The sequence below is a fragment of the Hypanus sabinus genome, chromosome 9, assembly GCF_030144855.1.
Source record: "Hypanus sabinus isolate sHypSab1 chromosome 9, sHypSab1.hap1, whole genome shotgun sequence".
In the NCBI taxonomy this organism is placed as follows: domain Eukaryota; kingdom Metazoa; phylum Chordata; class Chondrichthyes; order Myliobatiformes; family Dasyatidae; genus Hypanus; species Hypanus sabinus.
This window is the reverse complement of record NC_082714.1, coordinates 163,540,965-163,565,260: the sequence shown is the minus strand read 5'-3', so window position 1 is coordinate 163,565,260 and position 24,296 is coordinate 163,540,965. Positions and strand designations below refer to the sequence as shown.

Sequence of the window (24,296 nt, the reverse complement as noted above, 5' to 3'; positions counted from 1 at the left end):
AATTCACTCACCGTTTAGACAATAGTCTATGCCGTTATTCCTTCTACCAAAGTACACGAATATTTTAATGTTTAATTATGTAGAAAATGCAGCTGGCAGTATGAATTTATAAAACTCCTACATATTATACAATTAAAACAACCAGGCAATTTGATCCATCTGATAGTGTGAGTCATAAATAATTATTAGCCCCATGGCGTAGGAAATAATTCTACTCTCTACAGCGGCACATTTACAAACAATGCGGTAATGAGATATTGAAATTCCAGTTTACATTTTTCTTCTCCAGTCTGTAGAGTGCCAACTTTTAAGGTTAGATCTCCAGGGTAGTGTGCACGAGTGTGCTGTACCTTTGAGAACTGTGCATGATTTTGAGAATTATTGTTCTGTTAATAGCTCTGCAGCTGTAATTAGATTTTGCAAACAACAGCGTTAAATTGCTATGGACACCGCCCCTGTGGTTGAAGATTGATCTGCAGTACAATGGTGGATGTAACAACTCATGAGCAGGTCGTTCATGTTTTAATATTTCTGGGAGTTTTAAACGTGCTGGAAATGGGGGAGGAGGTAGAATCGTTTGACTGACAAGCCTAGAAGACCAATGATGAACGGGAAAGGGTCAATCCTATCAGAATTCACGTCTCGAGTAGTGCGTGGCTGCACGAATTTGACAAACTCTACAGAGAGTGCAAACGAAGTTTTAAATTTATGAACGCTACATTTGAATCCCTGACTCTAGGTAAAATTCACCATTTATCAGTAGGCTGAGATAGCCGGGCAGTCATCATCAGTTGCATCAACAGGTTGTGTACACGATCAGGCCTGGGCGCCGTCGCCATGGTAACCACAGGCCAGACCGTGTAATAGATCGCAGAGTCGTGGATGTGCGCAGGCGCATTGTGCGATGGCGACAAGATGGCTCCTGCTGGCGGCTTTTGTGTGGTGCTCAAATGTAATCGCGGCCGCAGGCGGCGGCGGGACAGGTAGAGTGACTCCGGCCAGGTTTGGTAGGCAGGGCCCGGCAGTGGCTTCAGCAACTGAAAGCAGAGAATTCCACGGATGGGGAAGAGAGAGGTTACAGACAGGGTGGGGGATGGGGTGGTGAGGGTTGGGTAGAATTAGAGTTAAGGTGGTGTATTGGTGTCGAGGGATTGAATGGGGATGTTGGGAAAGTTACACCGATTGCGCCAAGATCTGGGTTAAATCGACCTTACTGGCACCTTGAGGCAGCGGTTCATTGACTCTATTCATAGACTGATATAAGATGGAAACAGATAAATTGCAAGTAAATCTGGTGAGCTGCCGCAATGTTTTTATTCAAACTTCTAAGTAAATTTATTATCAAAGTACATATATCATCATATACAACCTTGAAATTCGTTATTTTTTGTGGACGATGTTGTGGGAATAACAGAGACACGGCTTCAAGCGGACAGGGCCTGGGAAATGAATATTCAAGGATATACATCTTATCAAAAGGACAGACTGACTGGCAGAGGGGGTGGGGTGGCTCTGTAGGTGAGGAATGATATTCAGTCCCTTGCGAGGGGTGACATAGAATCAGGAGATATAGAGTCAGTATGGATAGAACTGAGAAATTCTAAGGGTAGAAAGACCCTAATGGGAGTTATCTACAGGCCCCCAAACAGCAGTCTGGATGTAGGATGTAAGTTGAATGAAGAGTTAAAATTGGCATGTCGCAAAAGTAATGATACAGTTGTCATGGGGGATTTCAACATGCAGGTAGACTGGGAGAATCAGAATGGTACTGGACCCCAAGAAAGGGAGTTTGTGGAGTACCTCCGAGATGGATTCTTAGAACAGCTTGTACTGGAGCCTACCAGGGAGAAGGCAATTCTAGATTTAGTGTTGTGCAATGAACCGGATTTGATCAGGGACCTCGAGGTAAAGGAACCATTGGGAGGTAGTGACCATAATATGATATGTTTTAACCTACAATTTGAGAAGGAGAAGAGAAAATCGGATGTGTCAGTATTACAGTTGAACAAATAATATGGAGCTATGAGGGAGGAGCTGGCCAAAGTTCAATGGAACAATACCTTAGCAGGGAAGACAGTAGAACAACAATGGCAGGTATTTCTGGGAATAATGCAGAAGGTGCAGGATCGGTTCATTCCAAAGAGGAAGAAAGATCCTAAGGGGAGTAAGGGGTGGCCGTGGCTGACAAGGGAAGTAAAGGGCAGTATAAAAATAAAAGAGAAGAAGTATAACATAGCAAAGATGAGCGGGAAACCAGAGGACTGGGAAGCTTTTAAAGAGCAACAGAAGATAACAAAAAAGGCAATACGCCAAGAAAAAATGAGGTACGAAGATAAACTAGCCAAGAATATAATATAGTAAAAGCTTCTTTAGGTATGTGAATAGCAAAAAAATAGTTAAGACCAAAATTGGGCCATTGAAGACAAACGGGTGAATTTATTATTGGGAACAAGGCAGATGAGCTGAACAGGTACTTTGGATCTGTCTTCACTAGGGAAGGCACAAACAATCTCCCAGATGTAATAGTGGCCAAAGGAACTAGGGTAAAGGATGAACTGAAGGAAATTTATATTAGGCAAGAAACAGAGTTGGATAGACTGTTGAGTCTGAAGGCTGATAAATCCCCAGGACCTGATGGTCTGCATCGCAGGGTACTTAAAGAGGTGGCTCTAGAAATCATGGACGCATTGGTAATCATTTTCCAATGTTCTATAGATTCGGGAACAGTTCCTACTGATTGGAGGGTGGCTAATGTTGTCCCACTTTTCAAGAAAGGAGGGAGAGAGAAAACAGGGAATTATAGACCGGTTAGCCTGACGTCAGTGGTGGGAAAGATGCTGGAGTCAATTATAAAAGAGGAAATTACGAAACATTTGGATAGCAGTAAAAGGATCAGTCTGAGTCAGCATGGATTTATGAAGGGAAAATCATGCTTGACCTAGGTATTGTTAAGTTTTTTGAGGATGTAACTATGAAAATGGACAAGGGAGAGCCAGTGGATGTAGTGTACCTGGACTTCCAGAAAGCTTTTGATAAAGTCCCACATAGGAGATTAGTGGGCAAAATTAGAGCACATGATTTAAATGTGGCATTGGAGCTGTGTTTAGCCTCACAGTCATAAGTATAAAGTTAGTAGAGCAGGATGCTAAGCACACAGTCTTGTGGTGCATCTGTGCTGATGGAGATTGTGAAGGAGATATTGTTGCCAATCCAAATTGACGGAGGTCTGTAAATGAGGAAATTGAAGATCCATTTGCACAAGGAGGTATTGAGAGAAAATTCTTGAAGCTTATTTTGTTTTGAGGGGATGATAGTATTGAAAGCCAAGCTGTAGTTCATAAAGAGCATCCTGCTGTATACATCTTTGCTGTTCCAGGGTTGAATGAAAAGCCAATGAAAAAGACAACAAGGTTCATGACATATGCCGGTGACATTAAACTTGATTTTGATTCTGAAATGGCATCTGCTGTGGACATTTTGTGCTGGTAGGCAAATTGGAGTGGATCCAAGTCACTTCTCAGAGAGGACTTGATATGTTTCATTGCCAACTTTTCAAAGTACTTAATTTCAGTTCATTACCACAATCTTCTTGGGCACTAAAAGGTTATGTATAATTTTCTTTGGTGGACTAAGTTTGATTCGATGGAGGAGACGTTTGAAAATTGATTTGTAAAAGTGAATGCACAATTGCAAAGTTCAAAATAAATATATTATCTAAGTCTCATATACTACCTGAGATTCATTTTCTCACTGGCATTCACAGTGGAAGAAAGTGATACAAGAGAATTAATGAAAAATTACACATAAGCCAAGACCGACAAACAACTAATGTACGAAAGAAAACAAACTGCAAATACAAAAATAAATAAGTAAATGGAAAGATAATAAGAACGTAAGTTGTAGAGTCCTTCAAAGTGAGTTTGTAGGTTGTGGAATCAGTTCAGAGTTGAGATGAGTGAAGTTATCCACACTGGTTCAGGAGCCTGGTGGCTGAGGGGTAATAACTGTTCCTGAACCTGGTCCTGAGGCTCCTGTACTTTCTAATGGCAACAGCGAGAAGAAGGCATGGCCTGGATGGTGGGGAACCTTGGTGATGAATGCTGCTTTCCTGTGGCATGTAGATATGCTGTGAGGTTGCTTTAATCATAGGTGATTCTAAAAGTATGAGACTGGAGCTGGTGGAGAACATGTATGTTGTGCAACCTTTGTCATCTTGGCACTGAGCAATGTTGCATATGCTGGCATAAGGTTGGATGATGAGAAGTAATTTAATTACTATTTGCCATTTCGAGCCCTGTATGATTGGACTTGCCTCATGATGTTACTGCTCCATTGCAAAGTAAGCCAGTTGAAGAATTAGAAACACAAGTGCAAAGCAATGAATCAGTCATTGCATTGAGACCATACCACTGTCACTTCCATGCTAGGAACATCAGGAGAAGGATCTGGCTGTTCATCTCGATATTCACTTGACGATGCCTGATTTGTCTTTCATTGTTCCATGTTCAAGAACAATCACAAATGATAGGTTAGTGGTTTCGTTACTCAACGAGCATTCAACACCTTGATTAGTGTTCCAGAAATGTGAGTTCAAATGCTATTAGAACAGTAGTTTTAAAGCAGTACAGTAGCATACCATAGTAGTGTAACGCTATTACAGCACAAGTGACCCAGGTTCAATTCCCACCGCTGTCTGTAAGGAGTTTGTACATTCTCCCCGTGACTGCGTGGGTTTTATCTGGATACTCTGGTTTCCTCCACATTTCAAAGAAGTATGGGTTAGTAGGATAATCGGTCGCATGGATGTAATTGCGCAGCATATGTTTGTTGGGCCAGAAGAGCCTGTGAGCACACTGTAACCTCTATTTCAAATAACCTCTAACTAGATCTACTTGGTTTTGAACACCGTTCACAGCCTTACAGGAAAAAGAGTATCTATCTCCATTTATATGGAATTTGTTTCCTGATTATGCTGCTGAATAGTTTGAATTTAATTCCGCAATTAATAATAATTATCTCAAGATATCCAACACGAAATGAAGTTTTCTTGATGACTTTTCATATTGAAAATCTGTCAGTCTGTCAGTTGGAATGTCATTCTCTGGTCTTGGAAATACAGATGTCTTAAAAAAAAATCACATAATTCAAGTTTGTTTATTATCATTCGACCATACAGACCTGTGCAAAAATCTTAGATATACATATATATATATATATATATAGTGCTAGAGTAGCTAAGGCTTTTGCACAATTCTGTAGTAATTTTGTGTATTGCACTGTACTGCCACAAAATAAAAACAAATTTCATGACATTTGTGAGTGATGATAAACCTGATTCTGATATGTGTCTGTATTGTGGATGAGAGTGGGAATGGGGCAGGGAGAGAGGAATCATGGCTAGGAAAAGGGGAAGGGAGTGGGAAGCACCAGAGAGACATTTTGTAATGATCAAAAAACAATTCTTTGGATTCATATGACCTTACCTGGTATCTGCACCCATGTCACACCCTACCTCGGCACTCCTTCTCTGCCCTGTCCCACACCCTTCCCACTGTGCGTCACCTGCGCCATTCCCAATGTCCTTTGCTCCTGCCAGGTTTACAAACTCACTCTTTGCTCCACGTTGACAAATACAGTACTGTGCAAAAGTCTTGGGCACCCTAGCCGTATATATGTGCCTAAGACTTTTGCACAGTATAGTACATCGTTCCTCTGGAGCCAAGGTGCTAAACACAGTACACACAGCACATTAGTTATGATAAAGCACAGTGCATTCACAAAATAATAATCCCTTTACTGTTGGTTGTTTGCATTTTAGATTAAATGGGTGTAGATCTTACTCACTAACAGAGGAACGAGAGGAATTAGTGGCTTCAGCCAGAATCAAGCTGTTGTATTCACTGATCTTTGAGTGATTACAACTCTGCTGCTAACATTGTTATCTTTATTTTCTAAATGTAGATTGGCAGAAATACAAGGACATGATATCAGCTGCTTTGGAATTTTACCAGTCTTGTAGCCCGCATAACTGTAGCTGTCACCGAAGGTATGTGCTTACTGTTGTTTAGTTTTTTTAAAGCATGCTTTGGATTTTGAATTATGTTTTGATGTTATAATTCCCCACCACCACCAGCTGTGAACTTCTGTGCATCTGGCTCTGTCGCATTCTTTTTCCATTTAAGGTTGTGATCCATTTCACCCTTGCCCCACATTAAATTGGTGGGTTGCTGGGCAGCGTGGGATGTTCCACATTGTATTTCTAAATAATTAAATAAAAATAATAAGAGATTAACTTGTCACATGTACAGTGGTGCTAGAACACTGTAGAATTTTCTCTGTTTCTGCATAAATATGACTTAAAATATGATCTGATCTTCATGTAAGTCCTAAAACCCAATTTAATAAATAACACAAAAAACATTTTACTTGTTCATTTATTTATTGAGAAAAAGATCCAATATTACGGTCGGCCCTCCTTATCCGCGAATTCAACCAACCGCGAATCGAGAAAACCCAGAAGTGCTCTTCCAGCACTTGTTGTTCGAGCATGTACAGACTTTTTTTCTTAATATTATTCCCTAAACAATGCAGTAGAACAACCATTTTACATAGCATTTACATTGTATTAGATATTATAAGTGATCTAGAGATGATTTAAAGTATACGGGAGGATGTGCGTGGGTTATCGTGGATTGGGATTGGAAAAAATTGGAAGTTCTCTTACTAAGTAAGTCGGAACAGGTACATCCAGCATTACTTGGCGTCAGTTAGTCAAACATTTGTCTTGGTATATAGTATATATTTTACCTTTCTATGCATATAAAATGCTTAAGAACGTATGTTTCAGCGCCAGGCTTGGGAACAGAAGTTCCCGAGTTCGATCCAGTAACAGACCACTCCCGAGTGCTCTCTCCACCGTGCTGGGTTGATGTGGAGGATCAAAAACCCAAAACCCAATAATTAAACCACTGTATTGCTTAGTAATAATTGTAGCTTTCATCGGGGCAGGACCTTTCTCACTTTATCCTTTAAAATTGTTCCGATCATTGACCGACATAGCATGACGCTTTTCCAGTGCCCGATGGTGTTTCACCTCTTTTCCGATCACTTTATTGTTTCCACTTTATTTTCAACCGTGATTATTTTCGTGAACAGAAAAGCTGTGGATTCAGAGCCCACCGCCAGGTCCTAATGTCCACAGCACTGAGACATGTTAAATATGGCCTGGGGTTCCCCTGGGTCCTAAGTACCACCACTGTAGTAAGACAGGTTGAATAAGGGACTTGAGCATCCGCGATTTTTGGTATCTGCGAGGGGTTCCGGAACCAATCCCTCACAGATAAGGAGGGCCAACTATACATGCTTCAGTTTGAAAAAGTATGTGAACCTTTTGGTAACTGGTGTGACCCTCTTGTACAGCAGTAATTTCAATCAAACATTTCCAGTAACTGTTGATCAGTGCTGCATATCAGCCTCGAGGAATTTTAGGCAATTCCTCCTTACAAAACTGCTTCAGCTCGGGGATGTTGGTGGGCTTCCTTACATGAACCGCTTGCTTCAGGTCCTTCCACAATATTTCTATAGGATTAAGGTCCGGACTTTGACTTGGCCATTCCAAAACAGGAATTCTTTTTTTTTTAAACCATTCTGTTATATCAAGCAGTACTAAATCAAGGCAACTGGACTTGCTGTGTTGTCTAGAAGACTTTACACCATTTGTCCGAGAGACTTTCTCAGTTCTGAACCATGTAGTTGTCCAATTTATAAACCCTGTGAGTTGTTTAAAGGTATAGCAAGCACCTGAGGGTCAGTAAGAGTTGTAGAGGTAATGAAAGGATCATCAGTCTTATGACAGACTGCTACCCTGATATTCTCCTGTAAAATATCTTGATACAATTTTGAATTCATTGTTTCTTCAACGATTGCCAGTTGTCCAGACCCTGAGGCAGCAAAGCAGCCCCAAACCATGATGCTCCTTCCACTGTGCTTCACAGTTGGGATGATGTTTTGGTGTTGGTGTGCAGTACCCTTTTTTTCCTCCAAACATAGCGATGTGCATTTCTCCCAGAAAGTTCAACTTTTGTCATATCTATCTGTAGAACATTGTCCCAGAAGCATTGTAGAACATACAGGTGGCCTTTTGCAATCTTGAGATATGCAGCAGTGTTTTCTTTGCAATGATTTCCTCCATGGTGTCCTTTTGTGAAAACTATTCTTGTTCAGTGTTTTTCTTAAAGTGAACACATGAACAGAGACTTTAGCAAGTTCTAGAGTTTCTGCAGGCCTTTTGCTGTTTCTTTTGGGTTCTTTTTCACCTTCAGCATTGCGTTCTGTGCTCTTGATCTGATCTTTGCAGGATGCCCGCTCCTAGGGAGAGTTGCAACAGCTTCCTCCATTTGTAGACAATTTCTCTTACTGTGGACTGATGAACACTCAGGACTTTAGAAATATTTTTGTAGCCTTCCCCAGCTTCATGCATCTCTACAATTCTTCTTCCAAGGTATTCTGAAAATTGTTTTGACTGAGGCATGGTGCACATAAACAGATTTTTCTTGAGAAGAGCAGCTTCTGTCGATAACCTGGCTTTGTGTGCCTTTTTTATAGGGTAGGGCACTTCTACAACCACACCTCCAATCTCATCTTATTGATTGGAACACCTGACTCCAAATAGCTTTTGTAGAGGGTGTTATCCTAGAGGTTCACATACTTTTTCCAACAAATACATATAATATTGAATAATTTTCCTCAATAAATAAATGAACACAATATTTTTGTGTTATTTAATTGGCTTCTCTTTCTCTGGTTTGAGGATTTGCATGAAGATCTAATCACATTTCAGGTCATATTTATGTAGAAACAGAAAATTCTACAGGGTTCACAAACCTTTTAGCACCACTGTATATGAATATACAGTGAACTGTGCCATTTATGTCAGCAACTAATAAAGTTTGAGGATGTGCTGGAAGGCAGCCCACAAGTGTCACCATATTCCAGTGCCAACTTGGCATGCTCACAACCTACTAACTGTAACCTGTATGTCTTTGGAATGTGGGAGGAAACAGGATTACCCAAAGATAACCCTCACTGTTCTGGGGAAAACATACAAATTGCCTACAGATAGTGGCTGGAGATGAGCCCAGGCCACTGATGCTGTAAACAGTGATGCTAACCACTTGACTCCCACACTCATGATACTGACGAAGGGTCTCAGCCTGAAATATGTGTATGTTGCTTGTACGTTTCCTTGCCTTGTTCCATCTCAACCCAAAATGTCAGCATGGTTCTTCTCTCATTCCCAATTTCTATCATCTGCAGAATTTAGCTTTTCAGTAGGCTAGTATACTAGTGTTTGCTATAGACTTGCTAACAATCTATGATTATGAACCTCTGACCAATTGAGAATATTTTATTCTTTACACAGTGTTCTAGAGGATGACCTTTCACCTTTTCAGCAAGGAATCTCGGAAGAAACGATGGCAGCGACTGTCCGTCAGGACGTGGGGAGCCACTACCAGATTATTAAGGGCAAGCTCTATCGACAAGACAACTGCATGTTTCCTGCCAGGTGGGAGCGCAACGTACCCTGCAGGGCCTTGATATATTTATTCCAGGACTGAAATGGCCACAAGCGTAGAATCTTTCCTGGAGAGATGTTTGACTCTGCGCCTGTTAACAGTGAAAATTCGACTTCGCCGTCCGTGAGGCTGCTTGTTGAGTCAAATGTTCTAACGTGCAGTGAAGAACGAGTAAAATCCTCTAAGATAACCAGAAGTGAGTTGCACAGTAGAACAAGGCAAGAGATTTGATGGAGGCTTGAAAGATTATGAGAGGCATAGATAGAGTTGACAATATATTTTTTCCCAGGGTGAAATGTCTAATATGAGAGGTGAGAGGGGGTAATTTCGAAGGAGATGTGAGGGCCAGGTTTTTTACATATGAGTGGTGATTGCATGGGGTGTTGTAGAGGCAGATATGTTAGGGACTTATAAGAGGTGTTTAGATAGAAAATGGAAGAATATGGACATTGTGTAGGTGGAAGAGTTTAGTTTAGTTGGCTATTTAATTGGTTCAGCACACAATTGTGGGCTGAGGAGCCTGTTCCTGTGCTGTATTGCTCTACTTTCTAAGATCACAGTCAAGTAATGACCCCAGCAGATTCCCAGATGAGTATTGCCTCACCTGGAAGGACTGTTTGGGGCCCCAAATGGTAGTGAGGAAGGAGGTGTAGGAGCAGACCTGGCGCTTGTTCTGCTTGCAAGGATAAGTACCGGGAGGGACGAGTCATGTAGGGAGTGATCCCTGCGGGAGGGAGGGAAAGATGTGCTTGATGGTGGGATCCTGTTGTAGATGGCATAAGTTACAGAGAATTACGCCTCTTGTCACCTTGTAGACTTCTGTCAAGTTTATAATAGCATCGAGATGAAGGAGGGATTCAGAGGGATGTACAACAATCTGAATGCGGCAAAGGGGTTTTACTCTGAAATTAAAGCAGAAAAGCCACAGTTTGTGGAAAGTTAGTGTTTCAAGTCAGAGATTCTTTGTCAGAGGACTTGTTTGCATAATTCTGAATAAGAAATATCCTCCAGTCTTTAGCTCTATCATCTATTCTTAATAGTCTGTCACTTTATGGTAATCTGTGTGTTCTTGAGGTCTGGTTTGATTTCTGCAAACGAGTCCTCTAACAAGGAATTTCTGACTTGAAAAACTGGGATCTCCCAGTAGCCACCCATTTCAATTCTACTTCACATTCCCATTCTGGCATGTCAATCCATAGCCTCCTCTACTATCGCAATGAGACCACACTCAGGTTATAGGAACAACACCTTGTATTCCATCTGGATGGCCTCCAACCTGACGGTATTAACATCAATTTCTTGAACTTCTGATCATTGCCTCCTCCCTCCCCCACCACCATTCCCCATTCCTGTTTCCCTTTCTCACCTTCTCTGCCCATTCACCTCCCTCTGGTTCTCTTCCTTTCTTCCATGGTCATCTTCTGCCTTCTATCAGGTTCACCCATATCTTTTTCACCAATCGACTTCCTGGTTCTTCCTTCACGCAGCACTGCCTCTCCCGATTTCACCTATCACCTACCAACTTATATTTCTTCCTCCCCCCCCCCCCCCCCACCTTTTCCTGATCTGTCTTTTTTCCAGTCCTGATGAAAGGTGTCAGCCTGAACCGCCAACTATTTATTCTTTTCCATTGATGCTGCCTGGCCTACTGAGCTCCTCCAGCTTTTTGTGTGTGTTGCCTTAAATTTCCAGTGTCTGCAGATTTTCTCATGTTCATGGCAAGAGGCATTGATGGATTGGACAGACAGAGACTTCTCCCATAGTTGAATGGCTAATACCAGGAGGCATAATTTTAAGGAGTCTGGAGGAAAGTATAGGGGATGTCAGAGTTTTTTTTACACACAGAGTGGTGGGTATATGGAAGTAGAGACAGATACATTAGAGACAGTTAAGAGTCTCTTAGATAGGCGCATGGATGATAGAAAAATGGAGGGTTATGTAGGAGGGAAGGGGTAGATTGATCTTAGAGTAGGTTAAAAGCTCGGCACAACATTGTGGGCAGACGAGCCTATGTGCTGTTCTGTATTAAGGCAATGATGATATCAAAATAGCACAGACAGTTTGCAGCTCAAATTCTAAACCAGCAGATGGATCTCAACCCTTTCTCTTTTGAGTTCAGGTGCAGTGGGGTAGAGCATTTTATACTGGAAATAATCGATGAGCTCCCTGACATGGAATTTGTCCTCAATGTTCGAGACTACCCTCAGATTCCAAAGTGGATACAATCAATTAAGCCCGTTTTATCGTTCAGCAAGGTAAGTGGGTGATGGATATTCTCAGGTTGTCAAAGAAGAGCACAGTTTTGCTCATCTTTTACATAGAAAAGTACAGCACAGAAACAGGCCCTTCGGTCCATTTTATCTATGCCGAGCCGTTTAAACTGCCTACACCCATCAATATGCATTGGAACCATAGCCCTCTATACTCCTACCATTAGTGTCCTGTTTATTGTTGCTGTTATTCCTTCCCACGCCTGTGGTGCATTGGGGCACAACCTTACCATTTCATTAGCATTTTTCTCTGTGTTTTTACGATGCCAGGTTGCTAGCTCGATGTTGAACCCAGCAAATACAAGTACTTACAAATACTTTATTGTCACCAAACAATTGATACCAGAGCGTAAATCATCACAGTGATATTTGTTTCTGCACTTCGTGCTCCATGAAGTACAAATCAATAGAAAGTATGCAAGGAGCCAGCTGAATTCTAACCTGGGACCACTCACTTTGAAGTCCGGTGCAGATGCCACTATAACACCAGCCAAAGTCCTATCTATGCCCCTAATATTTTGTACACCTCTATCAAATTTCCTCTCAAAGTCCTATGTTCCAAGAAATAAAGTCCTTTACATGGGAACTTTCACATTTCTCTTGATGGAAGGTTGAATCAGGAGTGTAAACTTTTGTGAGGCTTCAACATAATGGATAGGAAAGACAATTTTCCTTAAGCAAAAACACCAAAACCTATAGGGCAATGAATTCCACAAACATTCCTCCTCACCTCTGTTTTAAAGGAACTTCCGTGTATTCTGAGACTGTCCTTTACTCCTAGACTCCTTCGCTATTGGCAACACCCTGTCCGTGTCGACTGTGTCTAGGCCTTTTCCGAAAGCTATTGTATCAATTCATGATCTTAGCAAACTTGTGGAAGAAATGAGACTTCTGCAGTCACCTTCTTATAGTTCAGACTCCCTGCTGTAGGAGTGAAAGATGAGCAATAATCATAACCACCCATAACTTGCACTAGTATCATAACTTGTATTTTATGTGGAAGTTATAATAGTAATTTGTTTATATCAACTTCAGATGTTTTTATCACATGTACATGTTACCATACAGGGAAATGCCTCATTTACATTATCAACCTAAGGATGTGCTGGGGGCAGTCCACAAGTGTCGCCATACATTCAGCACCAACATATCGTGCCCACAATGCTTGGCAGAACAACACAACAAAACTATGACAGGAAAACAAACTGTTAAATTGCTCCCACCACACACATGAAGAGTTCTCCAACTCCAGAATAGGTCTCCAGGTTTCAGCCATAGGACATTAATTTCCAGACTTCCTATCGAACTTTGGGTTTCAATCTTCAAAATCAACTTCTATTTTGTAATGTACTGTGCTACTGCTGCAAGAATCAAATTTTTGTGGCACTTATACCATGAGTAGATATGCCTGTGGCAATAAACTTTACAATTAACTCTTCCTTTCCAGTGTTTGAAGAGAATTCTCTCTCTTTCCCACACAGACAGCAGAATACTATGATATCATGTACCCAGCATGGACCTTCTGGGAGGGAGGTCCAGCAGTTTGGCCAATTTATCCCACAGGACTCGGACGTTGGGACCTCATGAGGGAGGAGCTGAAAACGTGAGTTGGCTGAATAAATTACCTTATTGTGTCTAACTGTGCAAATGGTGCATTGCATGACCTCTCCACCTGTTGGGTTCTGATGTTTTTAGTACAAGGTTCTTTTGAAGGTCAAAAAAGTGGCAGAAACTTTTTGCTTCTCGATTGGTTATATTAAACACTAATAGAACAAAGAGAATCAGAAGTTTAGAGCTGTAAAGTCCAGTAGCTAAGAACAAAGAATAAAAAAGACAAAGAATAACAGGCCAACGTGGTTCACCCTTCTTATACTCCATAAGTAAGAGATATTCCATTCAAATATATAGATAAGAGTTAACCTATTAAATAACCCCTATTCAAATAATGCTACACCAGAGAAGCTTCCAAAATCATACAGCTGTAATCACTAGGGAATACACTAAAAATACTGTGACCACTAGGAAACATGCTGAACAGTTCCATGTTTATAGATAATTATATAAAATACAAGAAGGCATGAATAGTTAATCTGCACAGGAATAACAATTATACAGTCTAATCCAAAACATGTAATCTGGACATAAGAAAGTCTGCAAATGCTGGAAATCCAAAGCAACACACACACCCACACACACACTCACTCAGTCACTCGCCCACTCTGCTGGAAGAATCAGCAAGTCAGACAGCATCTATAAAAGTGAATAAAAACTCAACGTTATGGGCCAAGACCTTTCCTAAGGACTGAAAAGGAAGGGGCAAGATGCCAAAGTAAAAAGGTGGGAGTGGGGAAGGAGGCTAGCTGGGTAAGGTGACAGGTGAAGCCAGGTAGATAGAAAAGGTAAAAGGCTGGAGAAGAAGGAATCTGATAGGAGAGGAGAGTAGACCTAAGAGAAAGGGAAGGAGGATGGGACTCGGGAGGTAATAGGCGGATGAGATGACATAAAAGACCAGAGTGGAGAGAAGAGTAAGGGGGGAGTGGTTTAACATGAAAGAGAAATGGATATTTATGTCATCAGGTTGGGGGCTACCCAGACAGAATATAAGGTGTTATTCCTCCACCCTGAGGGTGGCCTCATTGGCACAAGAGAAGGCCATGGACATGTTGGAAAGGGGATTTGAATCAGAATGAAAATGTTTGACCACTGGGTAGTTCTGCTTTCAGCGGATGGAGTGGAGCTGCTTGATGAAGCTGTCCCCCAGTTTACAACAGGTCTCGCCAATGTAGAGGAGGCCGCATCAGGAGCACCAGACATAATTGACAAGCCCAGCAGATTTGCAGGTGGAGGTTTGCCTCACCTAGAAGGACTGTTTGGGGGCCTGAATGGATGAGAGGGAGGAGGTGTAGCACTTGTGCTACTTGTAGGGATAAGTGCTGAGAGGGAGATTAGTGGGGAGGAACAAATGGAGAAGGGAGGGAACGATCCCTGCAGAAAGGGAGGGAAGGTAAAGTTATATCTAGTGGTAGGATCGGTTTAGAGATTGTGGAAGTTGTAGGGAATGATGTGTTGGATGTGGAGGCTCATGCGGTGATGGGTAAGGACATCACTGTTAAGGCGGCAGGAAAATGGGGTGAGCATGGATGTCCAGGAAATGGAGGTGATACGGTTGACGGCAGTATCAATAGTGGTGGAATGAAAATCCCATTCTTTGAAGAATGAGGACATTTCTATGTCCTGGAAAGCAAAGCCACATCCTGGGAACATACGGCAGAGGCAAAGGAAATGAGAAAAGAGAATAGCCTTTTTACAGGAGACAGGGTGCGGAGAGGTATAGTCAAGATAAGTGTGGGTATTGGTAGGATCATTAACAATGTTGTTCGACACTTTGTCTCCAGAGATGGAGAAAGAGAGATCAAAAAGGGGACGAAATGTCAGAAGTGGACTAAGTGAATTTAAGGGCAGGGTAGAAGTTAGAGGCAAAGTTGCTGAAATTGATGAGCTCAGTTTGGTTGCATGAAGCAGCACCAATGCAGTCGTCAGTATAGTGGAGGAAGAGTTACATAGAAACATAGAAGACCTACAGCACAATACAGGCCCTTTGGCCCTCAATCTGTGGAATTCTCTGCCACAGGAAACAGTTGAGGCCAGTTCATTGGCTATATTTAAGAGGGAGTTAGATATAGCCCTTGTAGCTAAAGGGATCAGGGGGTATGGAGAGAAGGCAGGTACAGGGTTCTGAGTTGGATGATCAGCCATGATCATACTGAATGGTGGTGCAAGCTCGAAGGGCCGAATGGCCTACTCCACCTATTTTCCATGCTGTGCCGAACATGTACTTTAGAAATTACCTCAGGTTACCCATAGCCCTCTATTTTTCTGAGCTCCATGTACCTATCCAGAAGTTTCTTAAAAGACCCTATTGTATTCGCCTCCACCACCATCACCGGCAGCCCATTCCACACACTCACCACTCTCTGCGTAAAAAAAACTTACCCCTGACACCTCCTCTGTACCTACTTCCAAGCACCCTAAAACTGTGCCCTCTTGTGCTAGCCAATTCAGTCCTGGGAAAAAGCCTCTGACTATCCACACGATCAATGTCTCTCATCATCTTATACACCTCCATCAGGTCACCTCTCATCCTCTGTGGCTCCAAGGAGAAAAAGGCCAAGTACACTCAACCTTTTCTCATACATTACTCCCTCTAATCCAGGCAACATCCTTGTAACTCTCTCTATAGTATCCACATCCTTCCTATAGTGAGGTGACCAGATCTGAGCACAGTACTCCAAGAAGGGTTTGACCAGGGTCCGATATAGCTGTAATGTTACCTATGGGCTCTTGAGCTCAATCCCAGGGTTGGTGCAGGCTAATACTCCTTAAGTCTTCTTAGATCCCTCTGATCCTCCACACTGCCAAGTGTCTTACCATTAATACTATATTCTGCCATCACATTTAACCTACCTAAATGAACCACCTCACACTTAACTGAGTTGAACTCCATCTGCCACTTCTCAGTCCAGTTTTGCATCCTATCGATGTCCCACTGTAACCTCCGACAGTCCTCCACACTATCCACAACACCTCCAACCTTTGTCTGATCAGCAAATTTACTAACTCAACCATCCACTTCCTCATTCAGGTCATTTATAAAAATCATGAAGAGTAGGGGTCCCAGAACAGATCTCTGAGGCACTCCATTGGTCACCAACCTCCGGGAAGAATCTGACCCGTCTACAACCACTCTTTGCCTTCTGAATTCACAAAGCAAGGTCTTCTTAGATCTCATGCCTCCTTACTTTCTCAATAAGCCTTGTATGAGGTACCTTATCAAATGCCTTGCTGAAATCCATATACACTACATCTACTGCTTTACATGCATCAGCATGTTTAGTCACATCCTCCAGGTAAACTCCTCAAGTCTAGCTAGTACTCTTGTTTTTGCTTAATCCAATTTGAATAGACTTTTCTAAAGTTACGTAACAATTAGAACAAGTTACATGATGGTAAGTACAGCATGTGAAATAGAAGGGGTATGTGTTTACAGTCAATGGCATCTATCATAACTTACTCACTGTTTCCTTCACTAGATCAGCTGAAGAATGGCCATGGGAGAAGAAAATCTCAAAAGGTTTCTTTAGAGGATCAAGGTAATTGTAAAGATGTACCAAATAAATGCTGGAGAGTATTTGAGAACTTGACTAATAAACCCAGTCTCTGAACCCAATGTGGCTTCCTCCCCCTCACAGGGTGAGGACCGATTCCAAAATGTACCCTTGTTGAAAGGTTTAGTACATAAACAAACGTAATTAGAGAAGGCTTGCTGCAAGAGATGGATAGGTTTATTAAAATTATACCTTAGAATATATGGGGTAGAAGATAGGGTCTTAAAGAAAGCTTTTGGCACTTTGGCCTCATAAACCAATGTATTGAGTACAAGAGTTGGAATGTTATGTTGAAGATGTGTAAGATGTTGGTGAGGCCTAATTTTGAGTATTGTGTGCAGTTTTGGTCACCTACCTACAGGAGAGATGTAAAAAGGTTGAAAGAGTACAGAAAAAATTAGCAAGGATGTTGCCAAGTTTAGAGAAACGTAAGTTATGAGGAAAGGATGAATAGGCTAGAACTTTATATTCCTTGGAATGTAGAAGGTCGAGGGGAGATTTGTAGAGATGTACAAAATTTTGAGAGAGATAGATATGGTAAATGTGAGCAGCTTTTTTCCACTGAGGTTGGGTGGGACTACAACTAGAGGTCATGGGTTCAGAGTGAAAAGTTTAAAGGGGACATGAAGGGAAACTTCATGCAGAGGGTCGTGAGAGTGTGGAACAAGTTGCTAGTGCAAGTGGTGCTTGTAAGCTCGATTTCAACATTTAAGAGAAGTTTGGATAGGTACTTTATTGTACTGATCTGTGTGAACAGTATACAAGTCAAGTTATTTATTTTATCTTGGTACATGTGACAATAGTAAACCAATGCAAAATAATTTATCTATTATGAAACACTTACATTGGCAATAATATGCCTGTAAAGAGTTTGTACGTTTTTCCTGTGACCACATGGGTTTCCTGTGAATACTCCAGTTTCCTCCCACAGTCCAGAGACCTACAGGTTGATAGGTTAATTGGTCATTGTAAATTGTCCTGTGATTAGTGCAGGATTAAATAGAGGGTTTGCTGGGCAGCGTTGGGTCTATTTTTCATTGTATCTAAGTCAGTTATTAAGTAAGTAAGTAAATGTGTCAAATGGTAAATGAAACACCCTATCATCGTATGAACATTCAGACACTACGCATGACTCCTCTCTATGAATGCCCCTTTCCCTGACACGTGACGTGGCAATACCAAGTTTATTGTTTCCATCTCAGGACGAGCTCAGAGCGGGATCCTCTTGTTCTGCTGTCTCGTGAGGACCCATCACTGGTAGATGCAGCGTACACTAAAAACCAGGCCTGGAAGTCTGAGAAGGTAAGCTGCAGGAACAGGGAGCTGAATTGAAGTCTCATTGAAGTTGATGGTATATGGACATTCTGGACTGCTACAAAGTTCCAATGCGTGAGGAAACGTGACCAAAATGAATCTTGCACTTCTCAGCTTCCTTCACAAGTTGGCAAAGAAGACCAATGAAAGCAGGATTTATTTCAAAATCTCAAGTCAGGCATGGCGTATTAATTAGCATAACGCTATCTCAGAGTCAGCAACCTGAGTTCGATTCCCGCCGCTGTCTGTAAGGAGTTGGTGCGTTCTTTGACTGTGTGGGTTTCCTCCGGGTGCTCCAGTCAGTTTCTTTCCACATTCCAAAGGTGTACTGGTCAGGAGGTTAATTACAGTGTAATTGTGCTGCGCAGTCTTGTAGAGCCAGAGGGCCTGTTACTGTGCTGTATCTCTGAATAGGTAACTCGTACCATCCTGTTGTTGTCATTGAGCATATTTAAAGCGGAGGTTGATAGGTTTTTGATAATTTATTACTTTTTAGTTTAGAGATGCAGAGTGGAACTGGCCCACCCAGCAAGAGCATCAATGGTTGCAGGGAGAAGGCAGGAGAATGGGGTTGAGAGGGATAGTAAGTCAGCCATGATTGAATTGTGGAGCAGACTTGATGGCTACATTGCCTAATTCTGCTCCTACGTCTCAGTTCCCATGTCAGCACTGTCTCAGTATTAAAATCTTCACTGACTTTCAAATTCCTCCCTATGCTAGCCTCTTTTTGCTTCTGAAAAGACCTTCCTGCCTACAACCTTTAGGTCATACCGCTCCTGTGGTTTTAATCTACTCCGAATTGCATTGTTTCCACCATAGGCAGTTGCCCTCGAGCTGTCTGGTCACCACTTGGGAATCCTTCAGCCCTTTTCCTCCACAGATGCTGCCTAGTTTTAACTTTCCACATATTGACTGGGATTCCCATACTGTAAAAGGGCTGATAAGTTTGCCAAATGTATTCATAAGGTTTCCCTAACAGTACATTGAAGTCCCAACTAGGAGAAAGTTTGCTAGAAGCTTTCTTATTGAGGAATGAGAGGGCAGGTGACAGAAGTTTGTGTAGCAGAATACCATGATCATAATGCCATTAGTTTCAAGGTAATTATGAAAAAGCATAGGTCTATGCCTTGGGCTGAGATTCTGAGTTGGAGAAAGGCCAATTTTGATGATATCAGAAAGGATCTGGCAAGTATAGATTGGGGTCAGTTTTCTGACAAAGGTGTACTTGGTAAGTGAAATTTTGAAAGTACAGATTCTGTATGTTCTTGTCAGAATAAAAGTCAAGGGTAACAGGTTATGGGACCTTGAGAGAGATTGAGGCTCTGGTTTTTAAAAAATGGAGTTGCAGAGCAGATATAGCAGGTAGAAGCAAATTAGATACTTGAGTATAAGCAATGCAAGAGAACATTTAAGGATATCAGGAGGGCTAAAAGAAAGCACGCAGTTGCTCTAGTGGACAAGGTGAAGGAGAGTCCTAAGGGTTTCTACAAATATATTAAGAGTAAAAAGATAGCAAGGAATAAATTTGGTCCTCTAGGAGAAGAGAGTGATAATCTATTCATGGATTCAAAAGAGATGAAGGAGATCTCATATTGATTTTTTTGCAACACTCACAAAATGCTGGAGGAACTCAGCAGTCCAGGCAGCATCCTTGGAAAAGAGCACAGTCAACGCCTTTGGGTCTCGGCCTGAGGTGTCAGCTGTGCTCTTTTCCGTAGATGCTGCCTGGCCTGCTGAGTTCCTCCAGCATTTTCTGTGTGTTGCTGGGATTTCCAGCATCTGTAGATGATTTCCTCTTGTTTGTAATTGATTTTTTTGCATCTGTATTTATTCTACTCAGAGTCTATAGAAGGGAGGCAAAGTAGCAGCAAGATCATGGACACTGTGCGTATTACAAAGGAGAAGGTGTTTGCTGCTTAATTGGGACAGGAGATGTTGCCGAGCAGTTTCTAACTAGCATCAGTCACGTGTACTTGTGTGGCCCTATGGAGCAAACGGGCTTTAAATGATGTCAGATGCATAAGCTTATGTTGTCGACAGACTCCAATTCAAAAAGCTGTTGATAAACTTCAGACCCTTGCCAAGATGTCACGAAAAGATTTGACACTAAGTGAAAAATTTACTCTAGATTCCTGCACTGAATTTGTTCTTTTACAGTCAATCAAAAGAACATGGCAGCATACACTGGATGAATTCCTCTGTCAATAACTATTAGGAACTATACACAGTTTTATAGTACAGTAGTTCTATTGGTAGTGTTCTAATTTGTTCTATGTTTCAGTTAAATATATAATTTATTATTTAGTTAAATGGTAGTTTGTCTTTTTATAGCATTTTAACTGTTTCCACGAAACTTCAGTTAATTGGGACAGCTGTTTAATTGGGCCAAATGTACTTTTCTCAATGTGTCTTAATTAACCAGAATCCACTGTAGATGCAAATTGCAGCTGTTGTTAATCTTATAATTTGATCTATTTACAGGACACACTGGGGAGACCTCCTGCTAAAGAAATTCCATTGGTGGAACACTGCAAATACAAGTATGTAGTTAAATTACTGAGCTAGTAATCCAGAGATTTAGACTAACAATCAGTAATAGAAAGCAGACAGCCTGAGATTTTTCTCTCAGGGTGGAAATGGCTAGTACAAGGGGGCAAAATTTTTAAGCTGATTGGAGGAAAGCAGAGAGAGGTGTCAGAGTTGATGTTTTTTTTACCACAGAGAGTGGTGGGAGTGTGAAATGCCCTGCCAGAAGTGGTAGAGACAGGTACATTAGAGGCATTTAAGAGAATTTTAGATAGGTGCATAAATGAAAAAAAAATAGAGGGCTATGGAGGAGAGAAGGGTTAGATTGATCATAGAGTAGGTTAAAAGGTTAGTACAGCATCGTGGGCCGAAGGGCCTGTACTGTGCTGTACTGTTCTATATTCTACAGCAGGAAAATGGGGTTGAGAGGGAAAATAAATCAGCTAAGGTGGAATGATGGAACAGATTTGATGGGCCGACTGGCTTAATTCTGCTCTGATTACTCTTACTATCTGCTGTTTTACTGTCTTACCCTATCTCCTCCCACTGCATAACACGCTAATCCTTTCCTGGTTTCTAACAGTTTCCCAATCCCCTAGCCTATCAATAATCATCTTAGTGTTGCATTCCTTTATTCCATTGACTTAATCTTGATACTGGAAGCCATTAGTACAACAAAGGACTGAAATGCATACACTTTTCTTTACCCAGATATTTGTTTAACTTCCGGGGAGTTGCAGCCAGTTTCCGATTCAAGCACCTCTTTCTGTGTGGATCGTTGGTTTTCCATGTTGGGAATGAGTGGCTGGAATTCTTTTACCCTCAGCTGAAACCATGGGTGCATTATATTCCTGTCAGTCAAGACCTCTCTGACGTACGGTAAGCTGAGGGCAAGGGCAGCAGCAAGGAGCTTGAGTCTTACTGAGCCGCCATTTGGGTCCACCTTCCCCTGGGAATTCTGCATGGGGGAGAAATCTGTCCCCAAGGATGATTCCTTCTTGTTTAACTCTGTAGCGTTAGTGGGATGCAGGCAATCCCACAATAGAATGTACAAAACCAGAGGAGACAGCTAGAAAAACCTTTCCTTGGAACAGATAGTGTGTGAAGACCATAAGACTGTAAGATACAGGAGCAGAAATAGGCCATTTGGCCCATCAAGTCTGCTCTGCCATTCAATCATGGCTGATCCTTTTTTCCCCTCCTCAGCCCCACTCCCTGGTCTTCTCTCCGTAACCTTTGATGCTGTGTCCAATCAAGTACCTATCCAGCTCTGCCTTAAATAAACCCAACAACCTGGCCTCCACAGCTGTCTGTGCTCACAAATTCACCGCCGTCTGGCTAAAGAAATGTCTCCGCATCTCTGTTTTAAATGGATGCCCCTCTAACCTGAGGTTCTGCTCTCTTGTCCTAGGCTCCCTCTCCATGGCAAACATCCTCCTAGACCTGGACCCACTGCAATTTGTCTATCGCCACAATAGGTCAATGGCTCTTCGCGTGGTCTTAGAAAAACCCGGACAATACAAACGCCTATGTCAGGATGCTGGTCATCGACTATAGCTCAGCATTTAACACATCATTCCCACAATCCTGATTGATAAGTAAAAGAATCTGGGCCTCTGTACCTCCCTCTGCAATTGGATCCTCGACTTCCTAACAGGAAGACCACTATCTGTGCAGATTGGTGATAATATCTCCTTGCTGACGATCAACACCAGTGCACCTCGGGTGTGTGCTTAGCCCACTGCTTTATTGTTGGTAGAATCTCAGATGGAGATGAGAGGGCGTACAGGAGCAAGGTATACCAACTAGTGGAGTGGTGTTGCAGCAGCAACCTTGCACTGAGCATCAGTAAGTCGAAGGAACACATACCAATTCTCATAGAGGGATCAGAAGTGGAGAGAGTGAGCATTTTCAAGTTCTTGGGTGTCAAGATGTCTATGAGGACCTAACCTGGTCCCAATATACTGATGCAGCTATAAAGAAGGCAAGACAGTGACTATACTTTATTAGGAGTTTGAAGAGATTTGTTATATCAACAAAAACACTCAAAAACTTTTATAGATGTACTGTGGAGAGCATTCTGACAGACTGCATCACTGTATGGGGGGTGGGAGGGTGGCTACTGCACAGGACCGAAAGAAGTTTCAAAGGGTCGTAAATTTAATTGGTTCCATCTTGGGTACTAGCCTACAAAGTACCCAGGACATCTTCAAGGAGTGGTGTCTCAGAAAGGCAGCGTCCATTGTTGAGACCCCCAGCACCCAGGGCATGCCCTTTTCTCACTGTTACCATCAGGTAGGAGGTACAGAAGCCTGAAGGCACACACTCAATGATGCAGGAACAGCTTCTTCCCCTCTGCCATCCGATTCCTAAATGGACATTGAGCTCATGGACAATACCTTTTTTAATGTATATCTATTTTGGCACACTTTTTAATCTGTTCAATATGCATATTGAATTTACTTTTTTACTTTTTCTCTTCTATATTATGTATTGCATTGAACTGCTGCTGCTAAGTTAACAAATTTCACAACACATGGCGGTGATAAACCAGATTCTGATCTCTGATTCTGAGGTTTGCCGGGCAAGACTTTTCCTTAAGGAAACCATGCTGACTTGGTCCTATATCATCCAGTGTCACCAAGTACTCGATAACCTTATTCTTAACAATTGATTCTAACATCTTCCAACCACTGAGGTTAGGCTAACAGGTTTATAATTTCCTTTCTACTGCTTCCTCCTTTCTTAAAGAGTGGAGTACATTTGCAATTTTCCAGTCCTCCAGCATCATGCCAGACTCCAATGATTTTTGAAAGATTATTTCTAATGCCTCCACAATCTCGACAGCTACCTGATTCAGAACCCAGAACTGATCTGAGTGTCTTATGTACCCTTAGGTCTTTCAGCTTTTCGAGCACCTTCTCCCTTGCGATAGTAACTGCACCCACTTATCTTCCCTCACACCCTTTATCATCTGGCACACTGCTAGTGTCTTCCACACAGATGCAAAATACTCATTTAGTTCATCTGCCATCTCGTCCCCCGTTATTATTTCTCCAGCCTCATTTTCTAGCAGACCTCTAACCACTCTCATCTCTTAAATTTTTACATACTTGAAAAAGCTTTTACGATCCACTTTGATATTGTTTGCTAGCTTGCTTTCATATTTCATCTTTTCCCTCCTAATGATTCTTTTGGTTGCTCTCTGTAGGTTTTTAAAAGCTTCCCAATCCTCTGTCTTCCCTCTAATTTTTACTTCGTATGCCCTCTCTTTTGCTTTTACATTAGCTTTGACTCCCCTTGTCAGCCACTGTTGTACTATTTTGCCATTTGAGTATTTATTTGTTTTTGGAATACATTTATCTTGCACATTTCTCATTTTTCCCAGAGATTTAAGCCATTGCCGCTCTGCTGTCATCCCTGCCAGCATCTCCTTCCTATTTACT

The 24,296-nt window shown here is 41.9% G+C and overlaps 1 protein-coding gene across 1 annotated transcript in view; it reads left to right on the top strand.

The window, feature by feature from the left end:
- The first annotated feature begins 867 nt into the window (after positions 1-867).
- The window catches only part of poglut1 (protein O-glucosyltransferase 1), a 31,393-nt gene continuing 7,964 nt past the window's right edge, over positions 868-24,296 (top strand). The window contains exons 1-9 of the mRNA XM_059981046.1: positions 868-983; positions 5,962-6,046; positions 9,422-9,565; positions 11,695-11,830; positions 13,327-13,448; positions 16,936-16,995; positions 18,213-18,312; positions 20,806-20,864; positions 21,562-21,729. Of these exons, the coding sequence (XP_059837029.1) occupies positions 905-983; positions 5,962-6,046; positions 9,422-9,565; positions 11,695-11,830; positions 13,327-13,448; positions 16,936-16,995; positions 18,213-18,312; positions 20,806-20,864; positions 21,562-21,729 (953 nt within the window). The 5' untranslated portion in view covers positions 868-904. The remainder of the gene's footprint in view (positions 984-5,961; positions 6,047-9,421; positions 9,566-11,694; positions 11,831-13,326; positions 13,449-16,935; positions 16,996-18,212; positions 18,313-20,805; positions 20,865-21,561; positions 21,730-24,296) is intronic.